Source organism: Archocentrus centrarchus, chromosome 20 (genome assembly GCF_007364275.1).
Source record: "Archocentrus centrarchus isolate MPI-CPG fArcCen1 chromosome 20, fArcCen1, whole genome shotgun sequence".
NCBI classification, from domain to species: domain Eukaryota; kingdom Metazoa; phylum Chordata; class Actinopteri; order Cichliformes; family Cichlidae; genus Archocentrus; species Archocentrus centrarchus.
The window spans coordinates 30863068-30878114 of record NC_044365.1 but is presented as its reverse complement, the minus strand read 5'-3'; the positions used below and the strand labels follow the sequence as shown (position 1 = coordinate 30878114).

The 15047-nt window shown below is 41.3% G+C and overlaps 1 protein-coding gene across 1 annotated transcript in view; it reads right to left on the bottom strand.

The window, feature by feature from the left end:
• ofcc1 (orofacial cleft 1 candidate 1) overlaps positions 1 to 15047 on the bottom strand; it is a 93265-nt gene that overhangs the window by 32101 nt on the left and 46117 nt on the right. Inside the window, exons 16-18 of the mRNA XM_030756216.1 lie at positions 14485 to 14576; positions 12554 to 12699; positions 1221 to 1475 (exon numbers count right to left, since the gene is read on the bottom strand). Coding sequence (XP_030612076.1) covers positions 1221 to 1475; positions 12554 to 12699; positions 14485 to 14576 — 493 coding nt within the window. The remainder of the gene's footprint in view (positions 1 to 1220; positions 1476 to 12553; positions 12700 to 14484; positions 14577 to 15047) is intronic.

The window sequence follows — 15047 nt, the reverse complement described above, 5'->3', positions numbered from 1 at the left end:
AGGGATATTCTGAACACAAGCAGCATATTTTAGGCCATTGTATTACTGCTTTGTCACTTGTGTGACAAAGCACAAGTGACAAAAAAAGAAAAGAAATGAAGCACTCATAGATGATTGTAGAAGTACCAAAGCCAGGGAGTCTTGCTCCTGGGCACAGTTTGGAGTCTGATGACGTCCAGGGGTGGATTATGGGAAAGGAGAATGCAAAAACAAACAGACACAGAGGTAGAAAGGAAGGGAAAAAAAAAAGAGTGTGAGATATGAGGGTGAAGCCAGGGATGCCTGTCATCATGCTAACCACTCTGACTGTCACTTAGTCTCTCTCTCTCTCTCTCTCTCCCTCTCAATGGGCACCACCAGCTCTGGTCATTGCATGGAGAGAGAAATGCTTGGAGGGAGAGCAGCAGATTTGGACATGTGGAAGTTGTCATCCAGCGCTGACCCCCTCTGTTTTCGCATTTTTGTTTTCTATCCGCCCCCTCAGTCCATTCTTTTTTCCTTTTTTTTTTTTTTTTTTTATTATTCAGCCACATTTTTTTTCCTTCCTGTGCTTTCCTCTATCACTTTCCATGATGTTTGCACCCCTGAGTTATTGTAATAAAAACCTGGTTGTATGCATGTTTGCAGCCAGCCCTTTTATTGCGATGAATTAAATCAGCACCATATGCTATTCCAATGTGATTTAACAGTTCTGTGGCATCTTATTGCTGTTTATTATCAATGCTGCGTACCAAATAATAACAATAAATTCCTTCCAAATAATGTAGCCTTTTGGGACTTAAAGCTGTGTGGTGAGCAAACTCCCCCAGCAATGGTTTGTTAATATTGAGAAAGTCTTGTTAAAATGTTAATGGGGGGATTCCAAACAGATGATCTGGGTGGATCTAGCCTGCATTTGCCAACACACACACTAAGACACACACAGCACATCCTCATTCTCTCAGCTTGTTATCCTCTCCACATCCTATTTTCCCATAATTGTACACTGCATGTGTGTGAGCTTACATACAGGTCTGTTATGTGTGGGCATGTTAATGACTTTCCAATATGGTAATACGCTACTATAATCTGGTCTGCGTCCGTCCGCCGTTTTATTAATGGATTTATGTCAGCAGCAATGTGTATGTTCTAAAAGTTTTGTGTGTCTGTATGTGTATTCATGCGATCCTCTTCCATACATGTGTGTGCGTGCAGGGCAATATCAAAGGAAGCAAACTCACTTGTTGACAGGAACTGCTATGGCCTGGAGGTAGAGCCACTGGCTGCAGTAATGCAGGTAGAGCCTCAGAAACCACATCAAAGCCAGCAGCAGTATAATGAGGCCGAGCTGCTGAACGGAGCCATGCCAGCTACTATGCAGTTGTTGTTGTTGCCGCAGAAACGGCAGGCCCAGCTCAGATGGCAGCATGCAGAGAGCCAGACGGACTCGGTCAGACAGACATGGAGGACGGGAGCCAGGTCCAGTCAGCTGTGATCTGTTTTCAGACAGAGCAGGATCATACACGCCGTACGCGACAACTTCAAGTTTTCTTTACTTTTTCTTTTTTTCATACAGTGATAATATTACTCAAATAGGTAATTATATTAGTTCAATACTTAGATTTCCTAGAAGGAAAGCATTTTAATGTGTTTTTCTTTCCTTCTGCTTCCTCGATCATGGTTTAAACTCACAGTGAATAAAATGCTCTTAAGGTAACCGCATCAAGCCAGATTATTTAAACAGAACAAGGGTGCTGACTGTAAGTTGTTCAGCTGGGTTGGAGGTTATGGCGGCCATTTTTTAATTAACAATGCAAATGCTTCCTCGTTTTTTCCGTTGCATGTCCTTATTTCCATCATCAGAGGCATGCAGTAAACATTAAAGGTAGGGAAATGCAGTATTCAAATTGGCACACATGCACATACATTTGGCAACATCTACACAATTTTTCTCTCTTTCTCTCTCACTAGCACACCAAAGACACACAAACAGATAGGAATCCCTTTCAGCGGTGCTCAGCTTCCCTCAGCACCTCTGCCTCCTATGTGCCGCCCTTTGTCAGGCCTGCTCAACTATTCCCTTTTATAAAGAGTGCACAGATGGAGCAGTGGAGGCAGGAGGAAAGGAAAGAAAAGGAAAGGAAAGGAAAGGAAAGGAAAGGAAAGGAAAGGAAAGGAAAGGAAAGGAAAGGAAATGAAATACCCTGACATAAAAAACCCTCCACATTGTGTTTGTGTGTAGGTAAATTTACAATATTTACAACATTCATAGATTTGCATATATTATGGTTTGCACATGTCAACACAAGGAGATTCTGATGACCTCTAACATTTGCCTGATAGTAATTAGAGCAAGACATAAAGGAGGTGTTTACAGTAGAGCTATGGTAAGGATCACAGAATGTGACTTAAGGCCTATGCCTGTGGACATCCCCGTGTCTCACCACTGTGTCCCAGAGCACAGTTGGAATTCACTTTGTAGTGTGTGTCTAGGGAAAATGGTACGTTGCCTAAAGACGAAAAACAGAATCAATTGTATTGCTCTCTCACCCCCATTACCAAATGTGGGCTAGACTTACATCAAAATGTATCAGCGCATTGTGTTCCCTACGTCTGCTGCTACTTAAATATGGAGCCTCGCATAGTTTGGTTTAAATCCAGAGATTGCTTTTGCTGTTGCTGTGAGGTGTGAAGTGTAAAATTATCTGAAGTTGAATCAAGTTCTTCAGTGCATGCTCTTAAGAGCAGTGGCGTGTTGTGCTGTACATGTGGGAAAACACAAGAATCATTGGAAAAAGTGCTCAGTCAAGATTCAAGCTTGGCTGAAATCTTCAGTACAAGAGGATACATGCGTCATAAAAGTTGCTAAAATGATGCCAATAAGCTGCATCTTTCCTGTGAGAGATCACAGGCTACCCGTGCTTACAGAGTATATATATTTATTCAACTGAAGTTATTGTTTAGTATTATTGAAATGGATCAAAATCAGCATTTTCATGCAAGATTTGGAGGTGAAATACAAAGAGGAAGATGATGTCCCATTATATTATGGGACATCATCGTCTATATTATGACTTTCACAAAAAAGCACTTCCAGTATTTTTTTTTCCCCACAAGCTTTATCGCAACTTCACTGTGTTGCATGGAAAATGCTTTCCACATCCCTGTAAACGCAGTGCGCCACAGACACAGGCAAGATGCTACCCTGTCAACTGGCATTGCACAAATACAGCAAATACAACATGACGTCCATCTTTCATGTAATGAAGATATTGATGATGCATGAAAGAGGAATATTTTTAGACGTCTTCACGGAGCGGCCTCTTCTAAAGCAAACCGGTAACGTGATGTGAAATCTGTTATCCCGGCTGAATTGATTTCATTATGGCGCCACCAATTACAAAAGTATAATACAGAAAAATAGGGAAAGGCAGCGGGCGGACGTGTGGGATTTTTATCTTGCAGGAAAGAAGGATGTTTCATTTCAATATCACAGCTTGTCCTCTGAATGGCTGATAGTATGTGGCATAGTGGCCAAGTGATGAAACCAACCATTTCAACAGGCATGCATGGGACACAATACTACATTTTAATTGTAGTTTTAATGCTTTTGTGAAATCTGGGCCAGAAGCTGTTTCCACATTATCTTAGTTTTGATATGTTTGTTGTTTATTCCCATGTCATCAAAGCACATTGCAAAAGGACTCCTCATCCACTCGAAACCTTTCCTGAGTGCGCCAAGGCCTGTAAATCAGATGTAACTGGCGTGTATCTGTCAGCCACTGGAGTAAGAAGCACCTCCTGGACTGGTTTTCCCAGGCTGTGTCCCTTAATGTTGTACGGTGTGACAACAAACAGACGATGCGCTCTTAAAAATAGCACAAAGTGAATAGCAAGTACAGACATGTATTATATCTTGAAGACGGCGTGGGTAATAAGAGATGGAAGGTGGGGGGGGTACAGTGGGGTGTTCCATTTTAAATAGCACACTTATGGTGAGAAGGCTCCAGGGCTGTGGGGAGTGAAGGTAACCGCGAGATTCCCTCTGCGTAGACCCGATGGCTTAAACCCTCCAGTGTCAGACCACTTAAAGTGTTGGACTTATCCCTTTATTTGGAGGATTAAGATATTTTCTGTCACTTTCTTATTTAGGCCACCGGCATTGTTTATAAATGCACTAAAACCACACTTCTTTTCCCCACCTAGTCGAAGAATGGTTTGCTGTTGGGGAAATAGAGAAAGAAAAAAGAAAAGAAAAAACACACTGTGAAAATAGACTTAAGAGATTGACAGATAATCTAATTGTTTTCTTAGTGGCCCAGATGCATAAGTGTTGTGGTGATTATGGAAGTGTGATTATCTGTCACGAGATAGGACTCCAGATACCACATCTTTGTTTATATTTTATTTTTGAAGAATGCTGATAATTAATTTGTTTTGAATTAGGAGAGCATCTGTCCTATGTGGGTTACACAATCAGGTCCCCTATGAGGCCTATTAGGGCTTTGAATGCGGTCAAACAAACCTGTGTGTGAAACATACAGTTCAGTTTTACTGGATCTGACCCTCCAGGTCTGTGTCAGCAACCTGACACATGGGCAAGAGAGTCCTCAATTTTGAAGTGGTTATAATGTCAGTCTTGTCATCTGTATGCATCAGTATGCAGTCAGTGCAGACAGATATGATGTGGGGTGGGGGGGCGTATTGGTGCATAAAGAGGGGAAGACCTAGCATACTATAATGCAAAAAAAAAACCTGCTAATACCTACCTCAGTCAGCCCAGCAACAGCATCTAGTGCCACTGCCTTAAATATAACAAAATACAGTCAAATTAATAAAATGAACAAAAGTAATAATAAAGGTAATAAATCCACTTGAACGTTAGATATTAAAGTAAACGCTCTTGTTGTTTCAGTGATGTGAAATGTTAGCCAATCATTACTCACTGCATGTAGGCACAAAATAACATCATTTTGTCAGAACGTTGTTACACTTTACAAGTTTTTGGCATCAAAAAGTAGTTGGGAGCACTCTGGCTTCTTTAGACTAACTAATTTAGTCTGGCATACCACCTGCATAATCACTGTTACACACAAAGTAGACATACCAAGGCACTCCCTGGCCTCCCCCAGCTGGATACACCACAACAACTGGTCCCCAACAGATTATTACTTGTTTCAATTGAAACATTGCCAAAAACATCAGTGCTCCAGCTTCTTAAATATGATTATTTCTTGCTTTTCATGTAACACTTTGATTTATTTACTTATTTATCCAACTGTTATGGATGTGCAAAACAAAAAAAATCTGAACTAAAAAAAAATGAATTACTAACTAAAGCTGCTAGATAAATGTGGTCAGGTAAAGCATTCAGTACAGTGAAGAACTGACTGTATGTATGCATTTCCATAAAAGTGTGTACAATTTAAAGGTTTGTGTTCAAAGGAAAATAAAATGAATAAGTCTGCTTTTCAAATGTGTGAACAAAATGTATTTATTTATGCAGAAGTGCATTTATTGCAGAGCTGCTGGCACGGCAGCAGTGCTTTGCACAGGTGGGGCAAATATAATGCAGGAAGCTACAAAAACTCACAAAGTGGAAATCATAAAGAAACACACTCCCACAAGATGTATTAAATGATAATTATTGGTTTCTAAGCTGGTATCATTTTCCAAAGCACCTTGAACGTGCATGCGTGTGTGTGTGTGTGTGTGTGTGTGTGCGTGCGTGCATAATAACAACCTGGACAGAGAAGCACTCCGTGCCTTTAAGGCTTTTATATAATTGAGTCATTTTATATCATCTTGTGAGAACTTTTATTTATGTAAGAAAACAAAGAAGAATCAGAAAACGTACAAAAAATGCATCAGATTCAACTTTCTCTCATACTCTCTCCTCTCATTTCTTTCTTTTCTTTGTTTTATTTGTTCCAAGTGAAATTACTTTAACATTTTGAGGTTTAATAAGCACATTTATTTATTTAGTTTACAAATCTGGCAAAGAGTACGCATACCCTAAATGAGCTTCATTGACAAAACTGGAGCACAGCGGCGGGTATTTGGAGTCCATTACCATGTAATAAAAGCTCTATACGTCACAATTAACAATCAAGCCAATTACTTGTTACTGACCAGAAGCCATGGAGCACAATTACAGGAACTGAAAACATCTATAGATGAGCGCATGAGGGGTGTGGAAAAAGGCAACAATGTCTACAAGTCATACGATGTAATGCTACGCCATAGCTTATGTTAGTCTACTAATGATGAGTCATAATTTAGCATCATGATTCTTGCATTGCCCAAACTCCTCCTGCAAAAACACATTTTGGCCTCCTCACACACGTTGGAATCGTTTAGATGCATAAATGAGGTAGCTGTTTCATTGCTGAGCAACATGTGGCGTTTTTATGGAGTGCCTGACTTAGCACGAGAGGGAATTAAAACATGGAAATGGCAGGTCCCTTGGTGCACCATAAACTAGGGTGGAAACATTTCAAATGCAGATGCACCTGGGATCAACAAACACATACTGACTTTGCGAGCACTACACACACAAATAGTGCAACTGCCGCCACCCCGGTGCTCAGCATTGAAGAACAGGTTGTTGTTCTTTCTCTAAAGTTTTTGGGGGCACTGAGAAAATACAAAAATAGGTGCTAGTAGATGTGCAATACAGTAGGCAATTCATGCAGAACAAATACATGTTCTATATCCATCCATTCATCAGTCTGTGTGAGGTGCACAGGGAGGGGTGCTGCAGAAGCTGAGTATGGGCCCCCGGAGAGTTGCATCAGTATTTAAATGGATTTCACTTTTTTGACCTTGCTTCATAACTGCAGGACATTGTCACCAGAGAGATAGAGACAGGATGGAGAGGGAAAGATGGTGAAAATGAGAGGCAGAGAAGTGAGATAAAGCCGGAATTAACACAAGAGAGGGGGAGGAAGAAAGGAAATAATATAGAGCTATAGCGTCTTCCTATGTGTGCATGCAGAGCGAGTGCTAGACAAAGACAAAAAAGCAAGCATGACGTTTGACCTGAAGACATGGCCTGAAATGCCTTTTGGAGTAGAAAAATGGCATTCGTAACTCTCAAACCACTCTCTTTTTTTTTTCCAGTCCCAACTGTTGTTGCAATACATTACCACTAATGAGGGCGAATTATGTTCACTGATGTAATGTTTTGTTATTGATTCAAATGCTTCCTTCAAAGGATCTAGCTTCAATGCAAACATGGATCATATTTTTGATAGATACTACAGCTGTCAATCTATGTGTGTGTGTGTGTGTGTATTTGTGCCAACCATATTGGTAATGGTGCCTCCAAACGACTGTAAGAAAAAGCCAAGTGCTTGTCAGGCCTGCTGTGGCTTTCGTTGTGTCTGACAATAGCTAAAACGTGTGCAGATTACATCATGCTTATACATATACAAATCCTGCAGTGAACGTCAACTCCTGATTACATCGACATCTAGAGACCTTGTCAGTTATATGATCAGAGCTGCCTGTCAGTAATATTTTCCTAAGAGTTCACATTTATTTACACAGGACACAGTCCATTAGTGCATGTTTGTGCGACAGCGCATTGGCTGTTACATAGCTGCATGTAAAACTTGTAATTTCTTGACGAGTTATGTGCTGAACTTTGTGGTCTTTTTTTTTGGGATGTTTATATAATGCTGGGGAACAAGTGATTACAGAAATAAAAGGAAGAGCATAAGTTAAGTGTCACCTCTGGCTTAGCTTTATTTTTCTCAGATACGCACACACAATCTCATGCACAAATCACATGCAATCCCTCATATACTCTTACATATAGCTCCTGCCACTCCCCACTATCCGACACCTCCCCTCTTTCTTACGTGTCAGTGCGAAGCACATTCATTTGACCCAGACCACCAATGGGACCGCAGTAAGCGCTCACTGACACGCAAGATCAGTGTGGATTAACCAATCACATTGCAGTGTTAGCCTGTCAAGGATGTGACAGCTCTGCTTTCCATAAAGGAAGCAGCATGTTGATTTTGTAAGTATGAGTCTGTGAGATCTGAAGTGACCCAGGGCACGTCTGGCCACAAAAAACCCTAACATGTGCACTCGGGCCGAGGTAGCCAGGGGCCTCTCTTTCACACATGCAAGCAGGTACTTGGGCATGCAGAAGCGCAGACACATTCCTGCCCTCTCAGCACAGGAAAGAGCCCTGGAAAGCACTGGAGACTTAGGGGTGACGAGCACCGCCATCTCCACCCACTTCTCCTACCAGTATTACATCAGAATTTATTGACCCTTGCACTGAGTTGTGATTCGTAGCTGCAGTTTTCAGACGATTGACAGCCTGAAACTGGTTGTTATTTCAGGTGTTTTTCTGTCTTTCTCTGTACACAACTGCAGGCGGGGCTTTCTTTCGCTACATGATACCCACTGGTCCTCCCCAGGCATGTGACGCTGCAAGGTTGCATGTTACCCCTGTTTTATGCACATAACCCCACACCATAAAACAGAAAAGACGAGCACAACGGAACCGAGTGACACTTTGCTGCTAATCTTATACTTGAGCAAGGAAACATACTCAAACAGATGGAGGGCACAGAATGATAGAGACACAGAGACACACACTTAGGGAGCGCTCCTATAGGCTCAGTTGGGGGAAACGGGTGGAGAGGAACGTTGGTCCCCAACGAGGCGAGTTAACTGGGGGAAATTAGGTCAGTGTGTTCCCTCTGACTCCACAGCAAGAACAGGCTGTGCGTGCGTGTGTGTGTGTGTGTGTGTGTGTGTGTGTGTGTGTGTGTGTGTGTTTGTGTGTGTGTGTGTGTGTGTGTGTGTGTGTGTTGTGTGCAAGTGGGTGTGCGTGTGAATGTTTTGCCAGTGCACCTACAGTATAATACTGCACCACTATAGCAACATACTGTGCTACACAATCAAGGTCTGCTCCTGTTTGTGTGTGTGTGTGTGTGTGTACCTGTTTGAGACTCGTTAGCATTTGAGCTACTTTTCTTCCAAAAGTTCAGCCCAACTTTAACATAGTTTATTTTCATCACAATTAGAATTACTTTACCCCCAGACTTAATAATACTGTCTGATAGCTGCAACAACAAAAACTGAGACTGTATTTATTGTTATTATTCGTAACTCTTCTTAACAAGGATGTAACTAATAACAGCATCATAATTAGTAACAGATTATGAAACAACTACATAAAGGTTGAGTGACATTTATCCCCAGATGACCGTACAGCATTTTGTAATGAAAGCTTTGGGGACAGATGGGGCCGGTTCTGCAGCCATTTCTCCTCCAGAGAATGCAAACTCTCTCGTCTACCTTCAACACAGCTTTGTCTTCACTCTCTCTCTTCATGTTTCCTGATCAGGACAAGTCACACATACTATAATTGATATGAGATTTAGGGGATATATTTCAGTGTAATTAGAATCTTGATAATTGGACTAATTAGATCTAATTGCTATATGAGAATGACTTTGATTAAAGCAGGTTTCTCTCCTCAAAACGAGAGTAGAAAAAACAGTTGGGTGACATTGATGAAGCACAATACTATACTATAGCTAATCATGGAAGCAGGAGGCACACTGCATGGGAAGAAGTTTTTTTTTCAGGTATATTGTTGGATAAATAATCATTTTTCAAGCTCACATGTGACATGTGATGCAGTTTGCACAGTTCAGATGTGAGCTACCATCTTATCACCGTGCTAAGTGCACCTACTGTACAATACAGCCAAAGTACCCTCTAAAGTGTAAAATTAATTCAGTATGTTTATCCTCGTCCAAAAGCATTAAATTGGCCCGATCGAATTACAACAGCCATATTGAATCAGGTGCTTTGATTTTGCCCTGTGCTATTCTGAGAAGAAAAAAAGGGTACAGAAAATTAAACTTGTAGACATCAAATAAACTGCAGGGTCGGCTGGAGCCTTTCATGCTTCTTCAAACAGATATCAGCAGCACAGTAACGCTTGACACAAAGATCATTCCTGACATGTTTTCAGACTTTTTTCATTTGCCCAAAACTAATTTGCAATTTTCAGTTTGTGTGGCAAAAAAGTGCGTAGTGTTTTTGTTGATTTTCTAAATTTTTTTAGATTTTATTTCTGTGCCTTTTAGATTATCGGCATGGAAATCTGGAGACAATTACACAAGAAAGAAAAACTTTAACTTTAAATAGCCTGTACATATATGTATTATAATATATAAATAGTCATATGTAACAGAAATAAAATCTTGTGTATGTGAAGTAATCTCCCAGAAAATGTGTTGTGTTTTTAGACAGTTGATGACTTTAAAAGAAAATTTTTTATTCAGTTTACAGCCACACCTGCAAAGTACATACAGTCTAAGCACTTGTATACAGGTAGCATACATACTGCAGATCTCATTAAGACATTAGCCACTTCGTTCCAATTCATCGCACTGCATTTATTTTACTTGATGAATAAAGTGCTGCTGACTGTGACGCATAAATGAATGGACTGTGTTAAACCATTTGTGTGATTCTCACCATCTGAACTGAATCTTACCGTTTCAAAGTCTTTGCTTAATAATGCATGAGCATCTGATTTGCACATTTGTGTCAGGACGCCTTATAAAAATCTCAATGAGCTCAGTCTCTTGTGGCTCAATAGATGGCAGTAATATCCCTCCATCACTTCAGTATGATTCCTTTTCCCAGTTAAAATGCAAGAATATACAGGCCTATGTGTGTGTGCGTGTGTGTGTGTGTGCATACTGTACTCCCTCACACAGTCAAAAAATACTGCACACACACTCTCTTTCACATTCATCTACAGATGTGCATAAACACAGACACAGAGATAAAAACTGAGCTCCCAAAATGCCAAAAGACGGCATGAGACGAGATGACATCATTAAGGCAAAATAAATAAAAAAATATCTGTAAATAATCCCTTTTGTCGGCATCTCCGTCAGTCCTCAGGTAATGTAGACAAACCCAGAATAAGTCAAACAACACAGTGGGAGAGATAGATGAGAGGCTGCTGTGTCTTTGACGTCACTGTGAAAGCCAATGCTGCCACTGTATCTTTCTAATAGTCTGATTAGGTGAGGGCAAAAAAAAAAAAAGCAGCCTTTAGCTCAAAGATACTGTAATGTGTGTGCTTGTAAAGATGAAATCAATAGCAGCAGCACCTTCACAGGGCATCAGGGAACAGCCGAGGCTCCAACTCAATACAATCCGTACCTATAACTGACAGAAATGTCTCATCTCACCGAACCCAGCAACTGCTCAGAGGTAAAAAGCGGCACTATGAATAATCGTGAAAACCATTTAATTGTGTCCCTTTGTGTGCAGTCTGCCCGGGCTCTGTGTTCGTTTTGTATTCTCTCTCCCCCAAGATAGTCCCTATGTCGTCATTTGTTGGCAGGATACGCTGGTAATCATTTGAATTCCCTCAGTATGTTCAGAAGATGTCAGGGAGTAGTCTCTGATCTTGTTTAATATGTGACCAGCAGCTATAAATTACAAACTCCCAGAAATGAGGAAACACGGGTACTTTTAAATCTCCAGGGAGCGCTCGCTTTATGTCTCTCTTGCACATACATACAGTAGACTCCCTCTCTCTCCGTCTTTCCCCCCCCAGTGCAGCAGTGTGTCTGGTAATCTCCTCCCCTTAATTTAGTTGACATTCAAATAAAAACAAATACCTGTGACTTTTCTTGTTGAAATAAGCAATTTTGCTTTCAGTCTGTTTTGATGCTCCATGGGCATGCAGTGCTACCTCGATGCTTTTAACAAATTTGGCCAAGGTGTTTGAAATTCGGCGCTTCCCGCTCTGTTTATATTTCATACATTCTTGTTTTCTCATTAAAATCAAATGCTGTGAGCTACAATGAAGATGAAACGTAATTTTCACGCATTTTGCAGGAGACTGGGAGTAAAACTCGCAGGGACGTTACTGTTACGGCTCGAGCAGTGTTTGGTTTGGCTTGAAATGCAACATTGTTACAAATCAAAATTAGCAGGAATAAGAGTGATTATGAAACTAAACAGTGACAATTGATTGTACAGTTTTGAGTAGGCAGGTAGAGATTTAATTAAGAGACAAAAGGGGGGGGGGGGGGGGGGGGGGGGGGACTGACTTTTTAAACTGAAATATATGAATTTCTGTGCGTCTTTACGAAATTCTCGTGGTGTGCTTTCCTTTTCTTCAGGACAGATGAGGCCATGAGGAAATTGCTTTGAGTGTGCCTTGTTTATGTTGAGAAATTAAAATTGAGTTATATATGATTTAAGCTATGCCAAATGCAAACTCATTTGGATTTCCCTAGAAAGAAACTCGACTACTTTATCTATATCTGTTAAGGAGGTGTTCCAGGCACATTTTGTTGTCAGTGTCTGTCTGCTTGATGCTGTACATTTCACTGTCTGTGAGGCACAGAAACCACTTGTCACCCCACACACACACACACACACACACACACACACACACACACACACACACACACACACACACACACACACACACACACACACACACACAGACACACACATTTGAATTTTGCAAGGCTGAGCCGGGATAATGAGTGGTGAGACTTACTGTAGGGAGAATGTATACTCCTCCATCTCCTCCGCGGAGAGGTTCTCCATTGAAGGCTGCATCTTCTGTTTGTCTGCCTGCCGAGGCGGTGCACTTCTGCCGCTCATGCTGGGGCCACAGCTATTTGTCTTCTTGATTGGCTTCTTCTGTGAGGAGCAGAAATCGGGGAGAACACATGCGGATGTCATTTGTAATCAAAGCAGGAAACAGGCCTGTGAATTTATCTTGGGGGATGCACACGGTGACAGTGACAGTGTGCGTGGCACTTTGGAGCCTCTCCTATATCTCACCCGCGCCTCAATTGACACGAGACAAGAATGACGGCAAAATCGCATACGGCATGCCATCCTTCAACTTGAGTTCATTTGGGAAACACGCGTACAGTGATGGTGGCGTTAAATATGTGATATTTGAGCAGCTGGCACTGTTTTTTTCCACACAAGTCGTTTACTGTCATCGTCATAAACACAGTCAAATGGAGTTAGGAAGTGGGTTTTAAATTTTTCACTAAGGTACTTGGGAGCAGATATTATTTGTTAAGCCGCCAACATGTTAACGGCTTGCTTTCCCTGGCCGTGTCAGCCCTGCCTGCGTTGCCCTTGGGTGGGCTTAGTGCCTTTCTGCTTGAAGTTGTGAAATACACACTGATGTATGTTAATGAGACCCACAGTTTGGAATAAGCAAGCTCTCTCTTTCTTCTACCCCTTTCTGATTCTACCTCTCCATTTTTTTCCCATCTTTTCTTCCCTCCATCCCTCTCTGTCTCTCCCTCTGAGATAAACTAGGCCCAGGAAGTAGTAAATGGGCAGAGTCCCATAAAAGCGCCATCCGTTTTCATAGGGCAATCTTTGCCAAAGCAAGCTTGGATTCCAGAGTGATGATCACAATAAAAAGGTGGAAAGGAGCGAGAAGAAAAAAAAAGGCAGAGAGGAAAGAAATGCAGGAGATATACCACAATGTTCTCCAGTGTCTCCACACAATAAATTTAATGCAATACCTTAAGAGTGGATTCGTATATAGCTGAATTCCTGCCCTGTGGGCAAAGTGGTCGCCTGGAGAAAATTCATTTTAATTAGGGCTGCACTGCAGGTTGAAGGGCTGAAATCTGATCCCTAGCGCTTCCAGGCTGGGGCAGGTTGGAGATCACTCCACTTAATCATTAGACAACTGGGTTCCAACCAAGACATTTGACAGAGTTAGCAAGGTTTTAACAATGGGCCAAGAGGGGAAGGAAAAACATGGTCTTCAGAGGCTGCAGAGAAATAAAACCTCATATCAACAAACTCATTTATTTAACAGGTCATCCCTGATTAATGGAGGCCTGAAGAGCCTCTTGTACATCAGCAGGAGGAGGTTCGTAGGAATAAAGTCTTAGGGAGGGAAGAAAGTGGCAGGAAAGGATGGCGGGTATGTGCGTTTGGGAGACGGAGGCTTGATGTTGTTCATATGCTTCTAACTACCTCAACAATAACATCACAGCAACAAAGGGCCGTAGCAGAGGCACAATGGCAGGGGCGGAGCGGGAGGCAGCAATGCCAGATCAGCACACAGAGTAATTTTGCAATTACCACTTCAAAGTATGGCAGGTAACATGCAGGCTTTGATTAATTTAGCTTAAGTCTTCTGTAGCCCAGGAAGAGGCGTGTTTAGAACAGTTTGGAGGAAAGAAAAAAAGGTGAGGCCTGGCTAGCGTTGCTGATTTCACAGAATTTGAGCTGCTTTGGCTTGTCAAGCAGATCAAAACTGGCTTTGAAGGCTGAAAAATACCTGTTAGTGTGAAATGTATTTTGACAAATCTCAGATAATAAGCTGGGGAGGTGTGTGCAAGGCCACAGAGACGGGTGGGAAGGAAAGGGAGGGAAGGGAAGGGGAAAGCAGAAAGGGTACTCATTTTAAGGGTGGCAACACTTCCCCTTAAATCACAGTGTTACCTTGTAGGGATTCCCACCCTCTGCTTTCTCCCTGCATGGATCACTCTTCTCGCCAGTACTTCCAGAAATGGCTCCTGATGAGAAATTCTTCCCTGCATGCCCAAAAGAGAAGTAATGTGCAGTAAGTGTAAAAAGGAAAAGGATATTTGAGGTTGTTTTCTCTTGCATACCACACTTTACCTTTCTATTTTCAGGGTTTAGTAATAATATACTTATACAATCAAAAAGCAAGAAAAGATAGATAGATAGATAGATAGATAGATAGATAGATAGATAGATAGATAGATAGATAGATAGATAGATGTACATTACAAATAATTAAAAAATCAAAAAAGAAATTAAATTTGGTTATGATACATTTTCCCATCCTTCTCCTCTTCTGAAGAAAAAGAAGAACGTTTCTTTTTCTTTTCTCTGTCTCACTTTTTTTTTTTTTGCTGTAATTTAAATGGTAAGCCGCCAGATGTGTGTCTCATGCTTGAAGAGTCGAAGATCTGCATTATTTAGCATATTAACATTCACAGAATTTAAAAAAGGGTTCCTGCTTTGCCTGGAGGTTGTAA